This window comes from Saccopteryx bilineata, chromosome 12 (genome assembly GCF_036850765.1).
Source record: "Saccopteryx bilineata isolate mSacBil1 chromosome 12, mSacBil1_pri_phased_curated, whole genome shotgun sequence".
Taxonomy (NCBI): Eukaryota; Metazoa; Chordata; class Mammalia; order Chiroptera; family Emballonuridae; genus Saccopteryx; species Saccopteryx bilineata.
The window spans coordinates 46,182,138-46,204,211 of record NC_089501.1 but is presented as its reverse complement, the minus strand read 5'-3'; the positions used below and the strand labels follow the sequence as shown (position 1 = coordinate 46,204,211).

The 22,074-nt window shown below is 41.5% G+C and overlaps 2 protein-coding genes across 3 annotated transcripts in view; both read left to right on the top strand.

Annotated features, from left to right (window-relative positions):
• Positions 1-22,074, top strand: part of SYNE1 (spectrin repeat containing nuclear envelope protein 1) — a 445,623-nt gene that overhangs the window by 4,538 nt on the left and 419,011 nt on the right. For both annotated transcript variants that reach the window (XM_066248218.1, XM_066248216.1), the window contains exon 2: positions 4,543-4,816. In XM_066248218.1, the coding sequence (XP_066104315.1) occupies positions 4,750-4,816 (67 nt within the window). In that variant the 5' untranslated portion in view covers positions 4,543-4,749. The remainder of the gene's footprint in view (positions 1-4,542; positions 4,817-22,074) is intronic.
• Positions 1-22,074, top strand: part of FBXO5 (F-box protein 5) — a 295,980-nt gene that overhangs the window by 209,965 nt on the left and 63,941 nt on the right. The gene's annotated exons all lie outside the window — the stretch shown is intronic.

Here is a 22,074-nt window from a genome sequence, read left to right as displayed (position 1 = left end):
GAGGATGTGCTCAGGTAGATACTTGGTATCAATGGGTGGGATTTCAAAGCAATAAGACTTATGGTCTCTATACCTGCAAAAAAAAATGTTCATGGTCTAATTTGAGTGACAATAAGACTAACAATGGGACAAACAGAGGGAGATAAGACTAAAAATGGGACAAATATAAGACAAATCATTTGTATAATAGTATAGATTGGTAGCGTTGTAGGAACTGAAAGAAAATGATATTGAATGGGTGGTGGTGTGTAAGAAGGCTTTGCACAGGGCATGGATCCTAGGCTGGGTATTTAGTGGTATTTCCATTTGCTCTGACAGGTGTCCTGTAGAAGGGTGATGTGAAGGGCCAGTAAAGAATTGTTAAACAAGGCTATGAAGGTTTGAATTGAAAAGCATTGAGCCTGACCGGGCACTGGCACAGTGGATAGAGCATCGGTCTGTGATGCAAAGAACCCAGGTTCGAAATCCCGAGGTCGCCGGCTTGAGCACGGGCTCACGAGCTTGAGCGCAGGGTTGTTGGCTTGAGCGTGGGATCATAGACATGACCCCGTAGTCTCTGGCTTCTGCCCAAAGGTCACTGGCTTGAACCCAAGGTCACTGGCTTGAACAAGGGGTCACTCCATCTGTAGTCCCCCGGAAGGCACATATGAGAAAGCAATCAATCAATAAACAAAGAATTAATGCTTCTCATCTCTCTCACTTCCTGTCTGTTCCTATTCTCCTTCTCTATGTCTCTCTCTCTGACTCTATCACCAAAAATAAATAAATAAATAAATATTGGGAAATAAAACCTGCACAGCCCTTCTGCTACTGAGCTCAGCTGATGGCACCGTGGCCCACAGAACCTCGAGTCAGCCTGACCAGGAGGTGGCGCAGTGGATAGAGCATTGGACTGGGATGCGGAAGGACCCAGGTTCAAGACCCCGAGGTCGCCAGCTTGAGCGCGGGCTCATCTGGCTTGAGCAAAAAGCTCACCAGCTTGGACCCAAGGTCGCTGGCTCCAGCAGGGGGTTACTCGGTCTGCTGAAGGCCCACAGTCAAGGCACATATGAGAAAGCAATCAATGAACAACTCAGAAGTCGCAACGCGCAATGAAAAACTAATAATTGAGGCTTCTCATCTCTCTCCGTTCCTGTCTGTCTGTCCCTGCCTATCTCTGCCTCTGTAAAAAAAAAAAAAAAAAGAATCTCGAGTCAGAACCCTGAGAGTCATCTGAGATGTGATCTACGCCCCTCCCACTTCCTACCTCTTCACCTCGACCAATCACCAAGTCCTGCACATTTTGCCTCCTAAAGGCTTTTTGGATTGTACCTTCTACTTAGTGTACTGTTTAAGTCTCTCAGCATCTCCCATCTGGGTTCCTGAGATACCTTTCTCAGTGTTTTTCCTGTATCTTCCAGTCTTGTCTTCCTCAAACATACACTTACAGACTGGCTAAAATAATCTAAATTATACCTGGTCACTTCTAGCTTAGAGTCCACAGTCATTTCCTGTCGCCTCCATGAGCATTAGGACCCAGCCTCTGAGCACAGCACACTGGACCCCAACCACCAGGCTGCCCACTCTTTCTGTGAACTCGGGTCCTGAGTGTCACCTGGTACAGGCCTTCACTATCTAATGTCTGGTGCTTCCACAAAGACTCCTGCTGTTTCTGGTGTCCATGCTTTTGCTCAAACTCCTCATTCTGCCTGCACTGCATGTTTCATATTTGTCACCTTCCTAGCTGGAACTCGCGGTTACCACGACTCAGTTCAGGGGCAGCTCCCTCCCAGGGCATCTTCACAACGTCTGGATTGGCCCAGTGCCCATTCTTTGTTGCCCTCATCTCTGTTTGCACATACCTGTAGTAGTAGTATTGTATTATCTTTTTTATGTTCTATCTCTCATTATGTTCTAAGCTCCTCAAAGAAGTAGATAATACATCCTGTTCATCTTAGTGCCCCAGGCATGGAGCTCTGACATGCAGAACACATTATTTATATTGTAGTAGAAGAGTGGATACAGATGCTGACGTTGGACACAGCAGATAAATTCTGAGTTTTATGTGGTATTGAAACAGGTACTAATCTATTGCGTAACATGATTGTGAACTAGAAGAGGGTGGAAACATGGTGGTCTGTAACACAATGGCTTAAAAAACTCTTCTACTTCCATAATTCTTGATTGATGGTGGTGGGCATGTCTTAATCATCTGTGAACTCCAGTGTGGAGCCTGGCTTGGTGCTTGGTGTGGGGTCGCTGAATTCAAAGGAATTTCTTTCCTCATCCCTGCTTAGTATATATGTAGACAGGCAGACAGATGATAGATAGATAGATAGATAGATAGATAGATAGATAGATTGATTTTAGCACGTTATAATGTGTTTGGAGAATGTAACTTGCTGACAGCTTAGAGGACCCACTTTTAGATCCCTCAGCACTTATCACTGCCTCCTACTTTTCAAATTAAAGTACCTTTTGCATGTGAGCAGGTGGAATATTTTCTTCCAGGAGATGAAGGCTGCTAATGGGCACACAATTACTGCAGGGCTGTAGGCCTTGATGTGTGACAGGCCAGCCATGAGTAATTACGTGTCCTCTGAGAGTCACTAGGACAGCCACCCCTGCAGCCCAGAAGCTGCCAAGTATTGAGTCTACATCTAGTAGATATGCTTCAAGTAACCAAGAGATGTCTGCCTCTCCCTTTTATCATTTAATGCTATTCACGCCACCCACCCTCCTCCCCTAACTCGCTGAGTGACCAGGACACCTTTCTTGCTCCAGCACAGCTTTCTGATGCTTTTTCACATGGGGCAGGAGCAGTGTGCAGTGTTTTGCATCTTTTCTGAAATGGTCATCTAAAAGATATCACAATCAGCTTTGCATTTCTGCATTCTTTTTATTTATTTTTTATTTTTTATTTTTCTGAAGCTGGAAACGGGGAGGCAGTCAGACAGACTCCCGCATGCGCCTGACCGGGATCCACCCGGCACGCCCACCAGGGGGCGATGCTCTGCCCATCCCGGGTGTCACTCTGCTGTGACCAGAGCCAGTCTAGCGCCTGAGGCAGAGGCCACAGAGCCATCCTCAGCACCCGGGCCATCTTTGCTCCAATGGAGCCTTGGCTGCGGGAGGGGAAGAGAGAGACAGAGAGGAAGGAGAGGGGGAGCAGTGGAGAAGCAGATGGGCGCTTCTCCTGTGTGCCCTGGCCGGGAATCGAACCTGGGACTTCCGCACGCCAGGCCAATGCTCTACCACTGAGCCAACTGGCCAGGGCCTATTTCTGCATTCTAACCAGAAACCATTACTTACTATTATTAATCATTTAATAATCTTAAAATCAATTGTAATTATGCTCTACTATTTAACCAATCCTTTATGCATAACACTGTTTGTGCACATTCAGGTTATAATAGATATTTTGATAACGCTCATAGACCCCTCTTATCTTCTGTCTTCCTCCGGGCCGGTGGACCATCCCACGTGCACGTGCTGTGCTTTTCCTGCCCCCGTCTCATTCCTTTTTTTTACCTTCATCGTCGTAACGCAGAGATAATGTGACCTGTCATAATGTGTCACTCTCACATAGGCCCCTTAGTTTAGCCCCTTTGTTAAGTTTCTTTTCCTGGGTACATTTTGTATACTCTCCTTTCTGTCATTAATTATTTGATTTGTGGCAAGACTCTCTCTTCAACTAACCCTAGGGCTAGAAAATCCTTGTTCCAAGTTCCTGTCTCAATGTCAAAATTTCAGCAACTACTCTCTTACCTCTTCTTCCCCTCCCGCTGTGAAGAATTGTGAATGAAATTTGACTGAAGCAGAGAATTCAAGAGGAAGTTAGAAGGGAAATGTCTTGTCTGCTTAACCCACCCCTGGTCCAGCCTTACAACTTACTTTAGAATCCTTCTGTTTGCAGAGAAGTAACACTACACCAAACCTATTTTGACTTCTAAAACCAGAATGTTTCAAACTCAAATTTTTGGAATGGAACGGTTTTGCATTTACATGTTTTAATTCATCAAATTGTTATTAGGAGCTAAGATTTGATCTCATCCTTGGAAACTGTGCAAATGAAACAGCAAAATGTGTTATGCAAAGCAGGCTAGCACAGCCTGTGAGTAATGAGAAATACACTCAGAGCATGAAGTACTTTCACTTTCAGAGATCACTGGAGAATGTTGATAGTTTAAATAGAAACCATGGAATAACAGCGAGCATTTATCCTTTGAGCTGCCAATGTTAATGTATATGTTTTGAGTATGTGTTTTTTTAATCAACTCTCATAAAAATTTATATTTACTTAATACTTTGTAGTTTATAAATATGTTCACCTTAGTTATTTCACATGGTAATGAATCATCTATTCAAACTGAATAGAAGTAGTTCTCATTTTAGCACGATGGTGAACTACATAAGTTTTTTATATATCTATATATTTTATATATCTATATCTATATCTATATAGATAAGGGGTTATTTCAAAATGAATACGAAACGATAAAATATCCCCTTTTTTTGTGAGCAGTATAAAAATAGTGTACCTTTTCTATTTGTTTTTTTCAGGTTCCTGAATTCACGTAAGAGAATAATCTTAAAACAAAAGAAGGAAAAGAAGAGATTTAATCTTTGGAAGTGCTGTCTCCTCACCGACCCCCACCAGTGCTTGGGATCCACGGATCTAATGAAATTCCAGTATGTTTTCTAGAGCGGCGTAGTCTGCCCTGCCTGGAGTAAGGAGTCTGCTGTTGGTCCCGTGCTCCAGCAGGGACCATGGCAGCCTCCAGGACCGCCTCTCGGTCCCCTCGGGACATCGCCAATGTGATGCAGAGGCTGCAAGGTAAGGGACAGAAACGGCCGGGGCTCTTGGGTTTTGTCTCTTCTATGCTTTAGGTACCAGTTTATCACCATGGTTCTAAATGGCAGAAAAGCATTTGTAAATGGGAGGGTAGAAGATCATGGATATTAACTAGAAGGGAATCAATGCAGGAAAATATTGAGGACTGATTTATATTCAGTTGCCAGTTAATAACAGTGTATCACATTCCTGGTTGCCTTTCTTAACCATTGAAACATAAAGTAAATAGCGACCATGTCCTTTCCAACTCTAAATAATCATTCCCCCACTCCTCCAAAAAGTGTCTGTCGCATTCTATCCAAGTGGGCAATGGCCCTAGAAACCTCACCATTACATTCTCACATTGTTCAGTTCTTGTTTCTTTGGGGGGGGGGTTACTTACCAGCTGAAATGTATTCTTTAGCCCTTTCCTATTTGCAAGTGTAACAACAATGCCAAGTCTAACCCCTGGGACTGTGTTAACTGCCTAAAGTGGGTAATGAAGGGCTTGTCTAGACTGAGGCACAGATAAACACCACCACCTCTCCCATTTCTGCTGCAGATTTCAGGTTTGAAAAGAGGCAGAATGTTTATATGTGGAGTGTGTGTTATACTACAGTGCAGGTGATTTAATGAGACATAAGTAAACGGAAAATGGCCTGAGGCTAAAAGGCCAGGCTGCAGGTGAAGTTATAGGTGGCTGCAGCTTAAAGGCCATGGTCTGTCCTCTTTCTCCTAATTAGGCACAAATTCCAAGCTCTTTGTCATGGAAGATGAGGATCCCATGACCCCCCTCTCTGCCTGCTGCTGTCATTTTACCTCCCCCCACTGCCCCCCGCCCCGTGGTCTTTGATTAACACCCTCAAGGCTCTGGGTCATCATGCTGTCATTCTCCCTGACATCTACTTCTTCACAGCTGCCCCCTGACTGGCATCTACTTATTGTTCAAGACTCAGCTGTAGTGCACACCCTGGCACAGATAGCCTTTCTCTCTGCTTCCTCTGCAGCCAGTGTTCATCTCCGTCTGGGCACCTGCTCGCTACCCTGTGATGGTCTCCGGACTCATTTTTCTCCCGGGATAGGAGCTTCTCAGGGGTGGGGACCGAGTCCTTCTGATGTATCTCCAGGACCCAGCATCATACTCCCTCAGTAGAAGTTTGATGCTTGCCTGGCTGGGAAGTTCTTCCTTTTCTGCTAAAGGGCAGGTAGGAGTCACCGGCTCTAAAAGCTGTTGAAACTACCATTGATTTGCCCACTGAGGAAGGGAGGAGCTTGCAAGTCAGAGCTGTGCTAACCAGGGTCATGGAGCTGGCTGTGCCCAAGAGAGAAGACAGAGAGAGAGGATTACCTAACTGCATGGTGCCAATTGTCATCAACTCTCACTCCACATGTCATGGCCACAGAACCCCCAGGGAAACTCCCAGGGGGTCACTTCAGTATACATTATGTGTCCCTGAGTGTGTTTTGTGGTGTACAGAGATATGTTGTAGAATCGGACACCTGAAACCTATATATTTATAGTTATGTTAACGAGTTTGTCATCCCAATAAATTTAATTACAGAAAAAAATATAGATAGATAGATAGATAGATAGAATAATAGACAGATAGACTATGTCCGAGCAGCAGAGAAGTAGAATCAAGTGATATTGACTCAGGAAACTTTATATCCACAGAAATTTGTGTTCGAGGCAGGATTTTGGGGGTAGGGCCATCCTAGAGGAAGTGCAGATGAGACACAAGAAGTCCCTGGAGCCTGGGGCTTCTCCTCATTCTGGAGTGTCCGCCTTTAGCAGCTGTGTGTGAAGACACTTTCCAGCACATTTTGTTCAATCACCCGTTGAAACCCATGGCTGGCATCTCCTTTCTTTTTTATCCCATAAGCCCAATGAGCATATGACACAGGGCCTTGGTTGGTGGTAAGAACAGAAAGTCTCAAACTCACAATTTAGACTTTCAACATTATCTTCAAGTAAGAAGATGCAAATAGCCATGTACTAGCAAAACTGAAGGAAGCAAGAGTTCATCATATAACTGTCATCTTCTGGCCCCTTACCGGATTGTACTTGCTGAAGTGTGCTGTAAACTAGAACTTCTAGTAAATTCTATGACTATTTTGTACATAGCACAGTTATTTTGAATTTGTGTGTGTGTCAAGTTATGTTAATTTGTTAAATTGTAACTGTTTGGTGGGTCATTAGTTTTTAATATATGGGGTGCCACCTCTAGTTCTTCAAGAAATTCTTGCAAGCACAGAATCATTTATAGGTTCAGTAAAGAATGACACTGACTCTATTTATCAAACAGAAAAATGCAATGTACTTACTACTTACCAAAATAAGTTTTACCCAGAACTCGGGCCCTTTCTTCATCTCTCCGAGGCTCTGTGGAATGTACCAAAAGCAAATATTGACATATTCAGGCTGAGGATTAAGAAAAGTTGAAAGTTGCTTTGTTAATTTAAGATTAAACACAATTAAAGTCTTAGTTAGATTCTTTAAGAGTTATCATGCGTGTATTATGTTGTAAACACATCAGAATCAGAGAGGCTAGACATAGTTCTGTCTTACTTCTGTATAATAGCCTATTGGGAAATATTCTCCTTAGTTGGGTGGACTAGAGGGTGCTTCCCTAGGTAAGAGATGTGCACAAGATCAACAATAAACATAACGTTTAGAGCTGACTCAGCCCAGTTCTGACCGTCAGCACCTGATGCACATATTCTCAGAGATGATGCCCTAGTTCATCCCCCTTCAACCCTCATTTTTTTAAAATTTTATTTATTTATTTTAGAGAGAGGGAGAGAGAGAGACAGAGAGAGAGAGAGAGGAGAGAGAGACGGGGGGAGGAGCAGGAAGCATCAACTCCCATATGTGCCTTGACCAGGCAAGCCCAGGGTTTCGAACCGGCGACCTCAGCATTTCCAGGTCGATGCTTTATCCACTGCACCACCACAGGTCAGGCCTCAACCCTCAGTTTTACACTATTTCTAACACCACTATATCTTTCCAATAGTACCCTCTCTATGTAAGGAGCCAAAGTTGTCTTCTGTTACCTGCTACAACTGACAAATGCAAAATCCCTGATTACCATGAGTTGATATCATATGACATATACCGTACTTGGGTTTCACTTAGCCAGTTCTGCTGTGACCCTAACTAATACTGCTTTGGGGGCAGGAGGAGGCATAACCTTGACTTCTGACTCAAAAGTATCAGTATAGAAAAAAAAATACCAGTTTATCTCAGAACCTTTTCAATTTGCTTGCATTTTTATCCAATTTTATGAAACTATAACAAGGAGTAGCAAAACGTCTCGTAGCCCAGTGTTTTCACACTAACCGGTGCTATTTTTAAGATTCTGTCCTTTTTATGAAGGAAGAAGGCAAAGTTCTTATTTTGGTTTTGAGTGTGCGTTAGTGTGGCCTTGATGGTTATTCAGTGTCTGGTGAGAATTCAGAGTTATTGCAGACTGTCCTTCAATAACAGGTGACTATACACCACTATGACAGTGCCCTGATAAGGTTGTCCTGACAATGGTGAACAAATGACTGGATGCTATTGTGAAATAAGTTCACCAATGTGGCTTACTTATCCCAATGCGAATGCCCTTAGAAGTACAGAAAGTCTCTAAACAAATGAGGCCAAGAGGCCCGGAGAGGCGAAATGACGTGGTACGATTAGTGGCCAGTGGCAGCCTGTGGATCAGAACCGTTCCTTCCCTGTGCTTTCTCTAAAAGCAAACCGTGTTCTGCGAGGGAATCAACAGCGAAATGTTATGGCAGCACGGAAATGAATTCCTAATTGTGAATTTTCTTTAAGCATGTACATTCCTTGAACCGTAAAAATAATCATCATCTATAGATGTTTGAAACTACTGCTTCCCTCTCACTATTCCCACGCGACCTCTCCTGGACTTCAAATGTATATTTTTAGAATATAAAAGTATCCAAAGTTAGCAGGGATTTGCTCTAGTCTTTGTCAAGAGAGCTGAAAAATAATGTTATGGTCTGACCTTCAGGTTTTCTAGACTCTCCAGCAAGTGATCAATGTGGCTTTGTGCCCCAGCCATGGTTTTCATCTGTCCTAACCCCACTTCCTTGGCTTGCAATGGACTTGATGTGCATAGCATTTATTTTCTGTTGAGCATGCTTGACTTTCAAATTCAGACCAAACTCTTAAATCTGGATATTAATGGCCTGGAGCATGGCCCCAGCTTTAGAAAATTAGAAGATGAGTGAAACTGAGAGTTTCAGCATCTGACCAGAAACCCGAAACTCCTGCGGTCACGTGACCCCCACTCATTTTTATCTGCCTGGACAGGTTTTTGATGCTTCAGTGCGCATGATGCTTGTTCCACATTTATTGTTTTAAGATCCCACTGGACATACCGGAGGGAGCCTGGCTGAATAAAAGAAGCGATCTCTGTTGACTGTGTGGGTATAGACCTTCTCCATACGGGCTGTGGAGACCTCGGACTGGGTCTGCCCAGTGCCAAGGATTTCCAATTTAAGTTGTATGTCTTTACTTGGCTAGATGGAACACTGAACTTGGGGTTCATTCTTCTGTGTCTGTCTCGGCTGTTTGCCTGGGTGCAAGCGACTGAACGTTTTGTGCATTTTGTGCCTTAGTGACCTGACCTTTGAAATAATAGAAAGGAAACCTGTAAGTCCCTTACAAACTGTGGGGAAGGAATTTCAGTAATAAAGCGGATTTTCCTTTGAGTCTATTTAATGTGGAAATTCTCTGGATGAGACTGGCAATAAAGGGAAATGATAAAGAGTAAATATGAAAACAAAACCTTAATTCAAAATCAGATATGATCCTAGATATTTTATTCTTATTTTGGTTTGTATGCCAATTTTTTTTTAAAGGTAATGGTTAGCAGTGAGGAGAGAGAGGAGTTTTTATTTTATATTTTTTGTGGTGAATATTTAAGTGGTTCTTCTTGAGACGTGTAGAGTGGAAGCAACATTGGAGTCCCTACCCCCATCTCTCAGTTGTGGAAGCACAGGGAGTATTTAACATCTGTGCACTTAGGGACCCCACTTGCAAAGCATGGACGTTCTCCTGACTCCGCTCTGTTCTCCTGATTCCGCTCTCGGGATTGTTATCAAGCTCCGGGAGATAATAAACCAGAGGTACTTCTTTTTTTTTTTTTTAATTCATTTTAGAGAAGAGAGAGAAAGGGAGAGAGAGAGAGACAGAGAGGGAGAGAGAGAGGAGAGAGAGACAGAGAGAGAAGGTGGGGAGGAGCTGGAAGCATCAACTCCCATATGTGCCTTGACCAGGCAAGCCCAGGGTTTTGAACCGGAGATCTCAGCATTTCCAGGTCGATGCTTTATCCACTGCGCCACCACAGGTCAGGCCCAGTTTTCAGTGCTTTGAAAACTATAAATACATACTTGATATGGTGAGCTCTATCAGTAGCCATGGAAGGGAATTGGATTGGAAGGCACAGGCCTGATAATTTGTTACAAGTTTTTCAGCTGTTGGGAAGAATCATAATAGTCATATATTCTGTGCAGTATAAAACTAGTAACTTTACTATGTAGTGAAGTGACTATACTTAGTGTATAAATTATATTTTCTTTTCTAGTCAAAGACAGCATTGCATCATGTCCTAACGTAACCTGTGAATGTATAACAATAAACCTTACAGTTTAGAGGGAGACAGCATTCCTGAGCACTGGATAGTTATTAGCTTTTAGCATCAGTTGCTTCACACATACATTGGTTATTAATGGCTACAAAATATAAGATGTGCACTGCCACCTCTAGCCTAGCCCGCTTCAGTGGAGACAAAATGAGCCCAGAAGTGAAGGGCATCTAGCAGATGTGTCATTAGCATGTTGATCTGCTGAGTGAATTCTGCTGGTAAGGGGCAGGAGGGGAACGTCTCCTCCTGGTCTCTGTTCTAGGTGTGCAGCTTACTGATGCTTAGAGCCCAAGCAAGAGTGAACATCCCCGGACAGAGGAGTCCTGGCTTCTGCCAAGGGTATTTAGTAACCCTGCTTGCCTGTTGGCTTCTCCAAACCAGTGACCAAGGTCCTTAGAGATGAAGGGTTGGCATTTATCGCCCAGATCCCTGTTCGGCAAACTGCGGCTCGCGAGCCACATGCGGCTCTTTGGCCCCTTGAGTGTGGCTCTTCCACAAAATACCATGTGTGGGCACTACCTCGATAAGGAATGTACCTACCTATATATGTAGTTTAAGTTTAAAAAATTTGGCTCTCAAAAGAAATTTCAATCGTTGTCCTGTTGATATTTGGCTCTGTTGACTAATGAGTTTGCTGACTACTGGCTCAGATAATGAAGACACTCAATGAGGGAATTTATTTGAGGAAAAATAATTTTCTATTAACTTAAATAGAACCAGAGTTGCTATTTTTTAAAGTGTAAATTTATGAAAACATTCTTCTAGAATCCCCTTTTCTTTGCCTGGGTGGGTAATCTGACTACAAATGCTTTCCCCTGTCTTGGGTGTTATTGTCATAGCAGATCTACATATCACTAATAAAAAGCATGTAACTTTGCTTGACCAACCGATGGCACAGTAGATAGTGCATGAGCCTGAGATGCAGAGGACCTAGGTTCAAACCCTGAGGTCACTGGCTTGAGCATGGGATCATAGTCATGACCCCATGGTTGCTGGCTTGAGCCCAAAGTTCACCAGCTTGGACCCAAGGTCGCTGGCTCCAGCAAGGGGTTACTCGGTCTGCTGTAGCCCCCAGTCAAGGCACATATGAGAAAGCAATCAATGAACAACTAAGATGCCTCAACGAAGAATTGACGCTTCTCCTCTCTCTCCCTTCTTGCTTGTCTTTGTCCTTATCTCTCTCTCTCTCTCTTTCTTAAAAGAAAAAAAAGCATGTAGCATTGAATAATGGCAACTTGGCTTTACTCTTCTACTTATTTAGCTTATAACAATAATTGTTGGCTTTTTTTTGCTTTTAATTTTTATTTCTAGTGCTAGAAAATTAAAGTGCACACACAGATTGCTATATAATTTAGGGGCTACTGTAGCTGTTCAATATTTCACCTTTGCCAATATTTGTGCTTGTCTGAGCATAATGTTTTAGGCTGGGATTTTGAATTATGGATGAACAAACAGACTGCAATGCAGAACTTCATTTGATCTTAAGAATAATGAATGTCTATGCAACTTTGATCAATTTAAATATAACCTTAAAAGCAAATACAGAGATAATAGTATAATACAAGGGTGTTAAATTTTATTTTATTTTTTAAAGATAGCTCCCAATATTTTATTTTTTTCCCTAGATTTTGTTTATTCATTTTTATTAGAGAGAGAGGAAGAGATAGAGAGAACAGGGGGAGGAGCAGGAAGCATCAACTCCCATATGTGCCTTGACCAGGCAAGCCAGAGGTTTCAAACCTGCCACCTCAGCGTTCCAGGTCGATGCTTTATCCACTGTGCCACCACAGGTCAGGCAGCTCCCAATATTTAAAAAAAAAACTGTTTATTGACTGGTTTTAGAGAGACAGGGGGAGACAGAGAGAATTCATTTGTTGTTCCACTAAGTTGTGCATTCATTGGTCACTTCCCTTATGTGCCCTGACCAGGGATCGAACTGGCAACCTTGGTGTTTTAGGACAATGTTCTAACGGACTGAGCAAACCAGCCAGGGCCATTAAAATTTTAAATGCACGTAATAGTGCTTATGTTTTTTGCTCTTAAAGGCTAAGGGGATGTACTTAAGAGGTGGCTTATGGAGTCATTTAGTTTATAGACACATCTGAAAAAATAAATGTCTAAACTCTTCAGATAACAAATTCCCTTAAGTGACAAGAGTTTAAGGCTCTCTGTAACTTTTCATAGTGCTTGTAACACAATATTTGCTTTAAAAGAATTTGTTGACTTTTATCACATACATTTTTTTCATTTGAAGATAATCTACTGAACTTTAAGGACTTTTAAATGAACGTATCACTATTGGTTCTTACAAGACAGGGGAATCAATGCAGTTTTATGGAACAAGTGGTAGATTCCAGACAGGATTGAAATGGGAAGGCTCAGGTATCAGATAGAGGTCAATTAATAGAAAAGTAGGATTACTGACTGTGACTACAGGACAAACTGAATGTTAAAATGTGTGAATTAATTCAAAGAAAAACAATGAGAATAAAAGATAAACATTGACTCTTAGAGACATACATATGACATTTGCTAACTGTTCAGTAAAAAATAATGATAGGCCTCCTCCTAAACATAGAAAGTTTTTGGTTTAATATTTCCTATAAGTCCATTACACTGAGATGAAAGAAAACCTCAGAGTAGCAAAAAAGGTGACTCAGAAATATCATAAGCAGTGATAAATACATAATGAAAATGCAATTTTCTTTTAATTTAATATTGAATAAGCATAGGGAAAGGAATTGTTTGCGATCTTGTGAAGATTCTAATTTTTTATAGTGTCTTGAGAGATTTAAGTTTTGTAGTTTATTACTCTGTCTTAATGATTCTTCACATTAAACCACAAAACAATGACAAAAATCCATTTATTGTATTTAGGCTGAAATTCTCCATTTGGTTTACTCTCTTTCCACAATGAATGTTGTATAATTGTATCTTGAATTTAAATAGAACACAATTTTCAGCACAAAGCAATGATCGTTTTTTTATATTGTGGAACACTGTACTTAAGTAAATATTTGATGCATAAATGGATCCATCACAATCCCCATTTTAATAAATTGAAGATGAAATTAGTCAAGACATGTAAAAGCAGAGGAAGCAACCAGTTAAATTGGATCCTACTTTGTTTGCCCTCTTTGAATGAGGGGTTTACCTGAATTTTTAAGGTCAGAATTAGTTTTGACCATAAAATTACTTTAAGGACACACACGCAGGCTCAATGGCTGACTATGTTAACCTCTCAGATGTGGGTGTTTTTGTAACTGTAGCCCTTTAAATCCTAAAGGTCTATTCCATGTTCCTATTACTTTTCAATGTGTTAAAGAGTTTGCATGTATCTGATGCCCCGTCCTCCAAGCCCTTCTGTTCACAGAGCCTTTGCACACATCCTGCATTATGGAGAAAGTGCCTGAGGCCTTCAGGACCTTCTGTGGTCTGTAAAAATACTGGCTCTCTCTCAAACAGAAAGAGAAAACTGCTGAATCCAAATGAACAAAGATTTGCAAATGCTAAAATTATGTTAATTGGTCAAATGGCTTCCCTGTTCTAACTCCATCTTAGCTGTCCAGCAATTGTCTTCTCTTGCTCCCCTACCTAACCCTGTATATCCGCCACATGACCAAACTTGCAATGCCCCATGGGAGCCCTGATTCTTCCGTCTCCTCCTGGAGTCCTTTCAGGAAAGAGCTCTGTTGACAGCTTCCAAAACTCAGCTTACCTTCAAGGCCCAACTCAAGACTCCTCTTCAAAGCCTCCTCAGTGACAGCTTTCTTGAAAATAGAATCAGAAATTCTCTCTTCTCTGTAGGAATTCCTTTAGCGCTTTGTAGAACTGTCATGCAATTTAATATTTATTTGCATTATGTAACATCTCTGTGTCTAATCTACCCACTCCAAGAAGAGAGGGGCAGAATTTGAGTCAAATTTACATCAGTGCCTTACACATTGACTCACATAGTACATTTTATAATGTTGATACTTCCTAAGTATTTGTTGAGTGAATATATTTAATATCATCTGAATATGCAATGGCAGAAACAGACCAGGAGAGAGGTAATTTTGATGAGAGAGGTAAGAGTGACTTGAATTACATTTTAAATAGTGGATAGGGGATAGATATAATAAAAATCTAGATATATTTTTAAAGGACCTTCAGAATTTATTAAATATAATTCAGTAGAGCCTAATCAAAAATGTATCCTAAGGCTAAAGAGCCACTCACTCAGGCCCTAGTCAATTTTCTATTCTTGTGGAGTTGGGGCCCCTTGCTTGGACTGACAGATGGTCCTCATAAGAATGGTGCTCCTGGCCCTGGCCGGTTGGCTCAGCGGTAGAGCGTCAGCCTAGCGTGCGGAGGACCCGGGTTCGATTCCCGGCCAGGGCACACAGGAGAAGCGCCCATTTGCTTCTCCACCCCTCCGCCGCGCTTTCCTCTCTGTCTCTCTCTTCCCCTCCCACAGCCAAGGCTCCATTGGAGCAAAGATGGCCCAGGCGCTGGGGATGGCTCTGTGGCCTCTGCCTCAGGCGCTAGAGTGGCTCTGGTCGCAACATGGCGACGCCCAGGATGGGCAGAGCATCGCCCCCTGGTGGACAGAGCGTCGCCCCTGGTGGGCATGCCCGGTGGATCCCGGTTGGGTGCATGCGGGAATTTGTCTGATTGTCTCTCCCCGTTTCCAGCTTCAGAAAAATGAAAATAAATAAATAAATAAAATAAAATAAAATAAAAGAATGGTGCTCCTATTGATGTCATTGTGGGCACGTGTGTGTGACACTTCCTACTCAGTGCCTTCCTTCCTTGTCCATCCCCTCCTCATACATTTTCATAGCACCCCTTGACATTACTTTTCGAGATTCTTTCCGCACCACAAAACTAATAGCACTTCTCTCATATTTGGAGAAAATCTTCGTGGAGTCAGTATCATCTCTTTTCATTGCTTTGGTTTTTGTTCAATTAGCTCCTCTAGACACAGTTTCTAGAAAAAGAGAAAGGGAAATGTGACATTATTGGTGTTTGACTATCTGAAACATTGTGAGGACTCTGAGATTTCCTCTCCATCAAGTTTAGTATTGGACCCTTCCCAAAAGTACTGTAACTGGAAAACCACACTTGCATTTAAGAAGATCTTGAACTGAGTTGGTGTCTAGTTACCCCTGCATGGGTTGGATCAGACCTGGGGCCTTGGGTGAGCCTCTGTAAGAGGGATAAACATCACACAAGTGCCCAGGAACTTCAGGGTGGCATTAATGTGTAATTTAGGGTAATAGATACCTGTAATGGGAAAAGAAAAACACTAGAATTTCTATTTTATATGATAAATCCCTCGTATATCTTAAGAACCCTAAAAACCAATTCACATCCCAAGTTGTTATTTTTCTCTTTTATTTTCTTTTCAATTGGGGCTGATGAGAACATTGACACATCTCTTTTGTGACATTCACACCTAAACACTTAGTTCCTGATTTTTGTATGATATTCTGTAATTTAATTAAGCACTTACCAATCACAGGTATTCAGTTAATCATGCACTGATTTAAACAGTTGAGAAGTTATCATGTTAAGAATATGTGCAGCTTTGCCATAATGCTAAGGATAGGCAAATTATAATTCTCTGTGTGTTTCTACTCAGATAAATAAATGGAAATATCTGGGAGAAAATGAAGTTGACTACTGTCTCAGACAGGGTCAGGGTCAAATGATTTATATAAGATTTTAAATTCCTCAGATATACTGAAGTTTGCTTCAGTATCTTTTAAATGGTTTCTATGACAACTTATGTTCTTTTTTTTTTCCATTGTTCACAATGGCCTCTTGGATTAAAAACAAACAATTCCTTCCTCTCCTGATATTAATCTTCCATGTTTAGTAAACACTGGTCTCCACCCACGCTTAAAAAATATATTTACCCCGAATTATACAATTGTCCTTCATTCTCTGCTTCCTTTCCACTCACATGTCACCAGCATTAGTCACGTGGAACCTTTTTATCTGCTTACTTTTTATAATACTGTTGACTTGTTTACTGACTTGGTAGAATTTTGTGATTTCCAGGATTTTTCTTGTGAAGTTTTTTTGTTGTTGTTGATGGACTTACTATTTTATGAGCCATGAGTTCATTTTGCCAAGAAGTATACTAATTATATCATCAGAGCGTACATTTCCAGCTTCTCTACTTTCCTGAGGGTTCTCACAGATTATCTCATTTCACCTAATTGAGGTTGATGTGTGTATTGCTTCAGTATTGAAGAGAAAAAGTGTGGCATTTGTATCCTCAATACTGTAATCAGAGAGATCTTTCAAAAGACAGCTCCCACTGTCTCTTTTCCTGTTGCAATGACTCATTCTAACCTTCAAGGTAAAGTCATTATGCAAAAGTGATTTTTATCATCTTGCTCCTATTAATCTTCTTATCTTCCTTTCTGATCGCCCTTCATGGAGAATGGTGATCCAGTCACCCTGAAGGCCTTTCAGTACCCTTGAATCTAACTTTGATCTCACTTCCATGTCTTTGCATGTCCTTTCCCCCTAGCCCCACCCTGTCCTTTCTCTGTCTTACTCACTGGGGCTCCTACTCAGGCTCCAAGACTCCACTCAAAAATTGTCTTCCCTGTGAAGCCTTTCCCAGGACCACCAGTCAAAGTGAAAGGATCCTTCCTTTGCACTCTATTTCAATGTGCTTTGTTAAAGTATTGATGCGTCAGTCTGGAATGGTTTGTTTCTTGTTCTGTGTGTCCTGTATTGGAATCATGAGGGTAGAAGGCTTGTCTTAGCCTCGGATATCCAGTAGTGCCTGGGAAACACTTGACATTTCGTAGGCGCTCAGTTCCTTCAGTTGTATGTTCTCGCATTTAACAAACAGTTTTGAGCATCTCTGTCCAAGTCCTCTGACTGCAGATGCAGACATGATTGATATTGAGTTGCTGTCCTCCTGGGGTGATGGTCTACTGGAGTGACGTGATCATTAACAAGGAATTCATAAACCGGGTGTAAAGCCACTAGCCATGGCCACCATCACAGCCACCTGGCCCTTGCAGGTTTGCATTTGATTCAGACAGACAGTAATGAAGCAACGGAGCCAAGAACTGGTGGGCCATTAGCTTTAATCCTAGCTTGCACCCGGTGGACAAGAAATACACAGTGGGAAAACACTTCCCTTTCCATTCAGGGCTCCCAAAGCCACTGACTCATCCAAGTTTTCCTAAGATCAAAGGTTTGTACCTCACCAGCCTTATTCACCTCTATTCCCCATCTCCTTCTGTCTGCACAAACTCTGCATAAACTGGCTTGTCCTTCAGCATTCAGCCATGTTGGCTGCTTTTCCTCTCTTTCATATGGCCTTTCTCTGTTCTCCTCCTGCATGGGCTCCTCTGCCCCATGTTATAGTGTAGAAATCAAAATCTTTAATCCAATATACAAACAAGGAAGTCTCTGATACAAAGTCACTTATTTGAGGCATAATAGGATTCCTCATGAGAGTGTACCACCCCACATCATGCAGTAGTCAAGGATGTGGGAAAAGCTTAGTTTTGAAAAGATCTTAGTATTAAAAGGGTGGGAAAGGCTTAGTCTTAAAACTAAGCATTATGCTATAAGCACCCTGCCTGCTTACAGCCTGTTTCCCACATCCAATGCTAACTATAAGCGAGTAAACATATATATCATAGTTAAAAACTTATTTGACCAACACTGGGTAATAGAAAAGATGATGGGTAAATATGTGTTTGATGAATATAAATGAAATTTTCACAAAAATATGCAGTTGTAATATGTAAATTATTTTCATGTAATCTTTTATTCTACTTGAGTTGAAAACACCTTACTCTTAAAAGCCCAGGTCCCTAGTTTTACACGGGATGGTATGATTATTTAGATTGGAAGGGGACTTGTAATTCATAACTTAATGTTCTTATTTTGCACATGAAATAAAATTCTAGAGCAGTGAAGTGCAAAGCCAAGGTCATAAGGAGATATTTGAGTAACTACAATTTCTGAGAGAATTGAGGAGTAACTCGATATTTGTACATCTTTATTATATGCGGCTTAAGTGTCTGTTTGTCGCCGATAGCTTATTGGTTGCTTGCGTAACTGTACTAGCCAATGGGGTGAAGTTGCCATGGCTGAACGCAAATTGAGCGGGTCAGGGGGAAGGTGAACATTTGTTTGCATTGGCAATCATCTGCTTTTGAAACAATTTAAGGCTGAACACAAATTGAGCATGTCAGGGGGAAGGTGAACATTTGTTTGCATTGGCAATCATCTGTTTTACATAAAAACTACGTCTTAATGTAATTTCTTTTAAAATGCCTCCTAGAAAATACAGCACTGAAGAGGAGAGAAAAGGAGCTAAAGCTGCACAAAAACAGCTTTCTCGACAAAAAGAAACCACTGAGCAGAGAAAGACAAGGCTTGCTTCAGTCGCAGAGCAAATGCGTCTTTCTCGGCAAAATGAGACTGATGAGCATAGAGAAGCAAGGCTTGCCTCAGATGCAAGACAAAAAAGCCTGTCTCGACAAAATGAGTCCCTTGAACAAAGGCAGGAGAGAAAGGCAAAAAAACGACAGAGTAATGCTGACCGAAACGCAAAAAGGATTAAAACAGTTTCAAACGGAAAACTTGCCTTTGCTATGACCATCAATAAGTCTCAGGGCCAAATGCTTAAGCGTGTTGGCATTTTTTTACCTGAGCCTGCATTTGGACACGGTCAACTCTATGTTGCCTGTTCAAGAGTTCGTGAAAGAACGGACGTAAAATTAAAAATAACTGATGGTCCTCTGCAAGGCGAGCTTAAAAATGATGGAAAGATCTACACAAGAAATGTTGTGTACAAAGAGATCTTTGACATGTGAATTAACATTTTATTATTGAAATCACCTTTATTTATTGAGCTAGCGGTGGCTCTTAAGAAATGTACCGCCAGTGGTTTCCTTCATTGCACTCTACTTTAAGCAATTAAGCAAGTAGAAGGGGGAAACCCCGTGGGGCACTAAGCAAAGGGGCGTCCTCACCGCCTGCCCTGGGTAATTCAGTTTGATTTAGCAGACACCTTTGCACAAATCATTTTAATTACAATTTATAATATCTAGAACAGCGGTCATTTTGTATGACCACCAGGCTTTCTAGTTAGTACATATTTCTTCAAGGTTATTCTTTTGTGTATGTGCTAATGATCTGTGGATAATTACTGATAGGAGGCGAGATTGGCCACATAATTTTCAGGGCCAGACATAGAATGACAATATGAGCCATGCAGCAGAGCATAAGCCACGTGTGGGTCCATCTGAGTGCAGAGCCATGTGCAATACTCAAGTCATGCACATATAGTTGTGTTCTGAGTTGAAAAACCAGCACTGTGAGGAGATGAGACTTCAGAGGACTTGGGACCCTGAGGACTTTAGGGCCATCGTAAAAGATAAATGAAGAGGCTAAAAGAGGATAAAGAGGAAAAGAAGCAAAACATCTAAAGAGAGCCCATAAAATTGTACCTGGAATCAATCTTTTTTTTTAATTATTATTTTAAATGTTATATTTACTAAGATTCTGGCAAGAGCTTTATGTAACAAGACAAAGCATACCAGGCCTGCCACTTAACTGACACATGGTAAGTCTCAGCTTCAGTATGATGCTGTTACAAATCAAACTCAAGACCTGCTTTTCACATACTAAATATTTTGACAAGAATGCTGTTTAGTGCAATGAGAATTTAAGATAGAAAGAAGAAGTTAATAAAAGCAAAACATTATAGCTTAAACAAAATCTATACAAAAAAATAGCTATCACTGGTTACATAAAATCTTCCTGACTAGTAAAAACCCAACAGTATAAAAATGCATTTTAGAATCTTTAGCTATCAAGTTCAAAAAGTACCAGTGTCTATTTGAAATGACTCCTTTCCAAAGCCGAAGTGTAGTCAAAATTAATTCAAGTATTATAACACATTCTAATGCTAAAAATCATTCAGTATTATGGGAGTGGAGGTAAATCCCAGAGCTTCTGGGGCTTTCTCAGGCTGCAAAAGGCTGTTTCTCCAGTTCACTCAAAGCAACATCCAATAGAGTCCAAGGCAAACAAGAGGAGGGGTCTCTCTTATCCTCATCTCTGCCCTTCTTTGACCAGAAAGAACACTGAGCTAGACTGAGCACTAAGACGCTTAGTCAACTGCTCCCTGAGTTCAGCACACTGGGGCCTGTGGGTCTTCCCATCTCATATAACCTTATCATTCTGGGTTCAAAATAACTCATCACAAAAATGAATTCATGACCACACAGTAGATTGACGCTTGCCCGTTCATTTCATCAAAAAGAGACAGAACATTTTGAATATTAATTACTTATTAACCAATTTTCTAGCAAAAGCATTTAGGTCATACTGAACAATCATGATGGGAAACTAGCAATTACTTTTCTTATTTCTGGATATATTCATTCTAATTATATCCTTTTAATTTCTTTGTCCGTACAATGGGTAGCACTATAGCCAAATTTGTAAGAAATGTGATGTATAGCATACAAAAAGATTTGATGGAAATATTTTTTTCCTTTTGACTTTATTTTATTCAGTGAAGTGTGAAAAATCCCTAAAGAGTGCATTGCTTTTGTGTTTACAAGTCAAAAGGTGTGAAAACATTTAGTTATGAAAGCATTGCCAGCTTCCTGGGTCTCCTAGAGTAAGGCTCAGATATTTTGAGGTCATTTTTCATTCAAACATTGATAGTTTTCAGTTTACATAATTACAGTGGGTAGACACCTATGTATAACAAAGATATTTAATAAATTAATATAGAGCATGTTAAGTCAGACTGGAAATGTGTATATACAAATAGCCCTCTTTAATGCTTTCTGTTTGGTTTTCTCATATCTGTTTTCTGTGAAATACATGTGCGTCACTTTTGTGATAAAATGGCTCCTTTTCAAAATAATAACTCTTGGCCCTGGCTGGTTGGCTCAGCGGTAGAGCGTCGGCCTGGCGTGTGGGGGACCCGGGTTCGATTCCCAGCCAGGGCACACAGGAGAGGCGCCCATCTGCCTCTCCGCCCCCTCCCTCCTTCCTCTCTGACTCTCTCTTCCCCTCCCGCAGCCAAGGCTCCATTGGAGCAAAGATGGCCCGGGCGCTGGGGATGGCTCCTTGGCCTCTGCCCCAGGCGCTAGAGTGGCTCTGGTCGCGGCAGAGTGACGCCCCAGAGGGGCAGAGCATCGCCCCCTGGTGGGCAGAGCGTCGCCCCTGGTGGGCGTGCCAGGTGGATCCCGGTCAGGCGCATGTGGGAGTCTGTCTGATTGTCTCTCCCTGTTTCCAGCTTCAGAAAAATACAAAAATAATAATAATAATAATAACTCTCACAACTATAATAATAATCAGACAAACAATGAATAAATGTTATTATTATATTTTTTTAATTTTGAGAGTAAGTTTATCAAAGCTGAGGACAGTGAAACAGGGAAGGGCCCCAAATAGAAGAAGCAACAGGAGAGAGACCAGGTGTTGGGCAGATAAAATACATTATGCTCACTTTGTTAAAGATGACACTGTCCACATGGAAACCCATCATCGCCCAGGTGATTGCTTGGGATGGGCATGATTATGTTAATATGTGTTGGGGGAGGGCTTTCACTC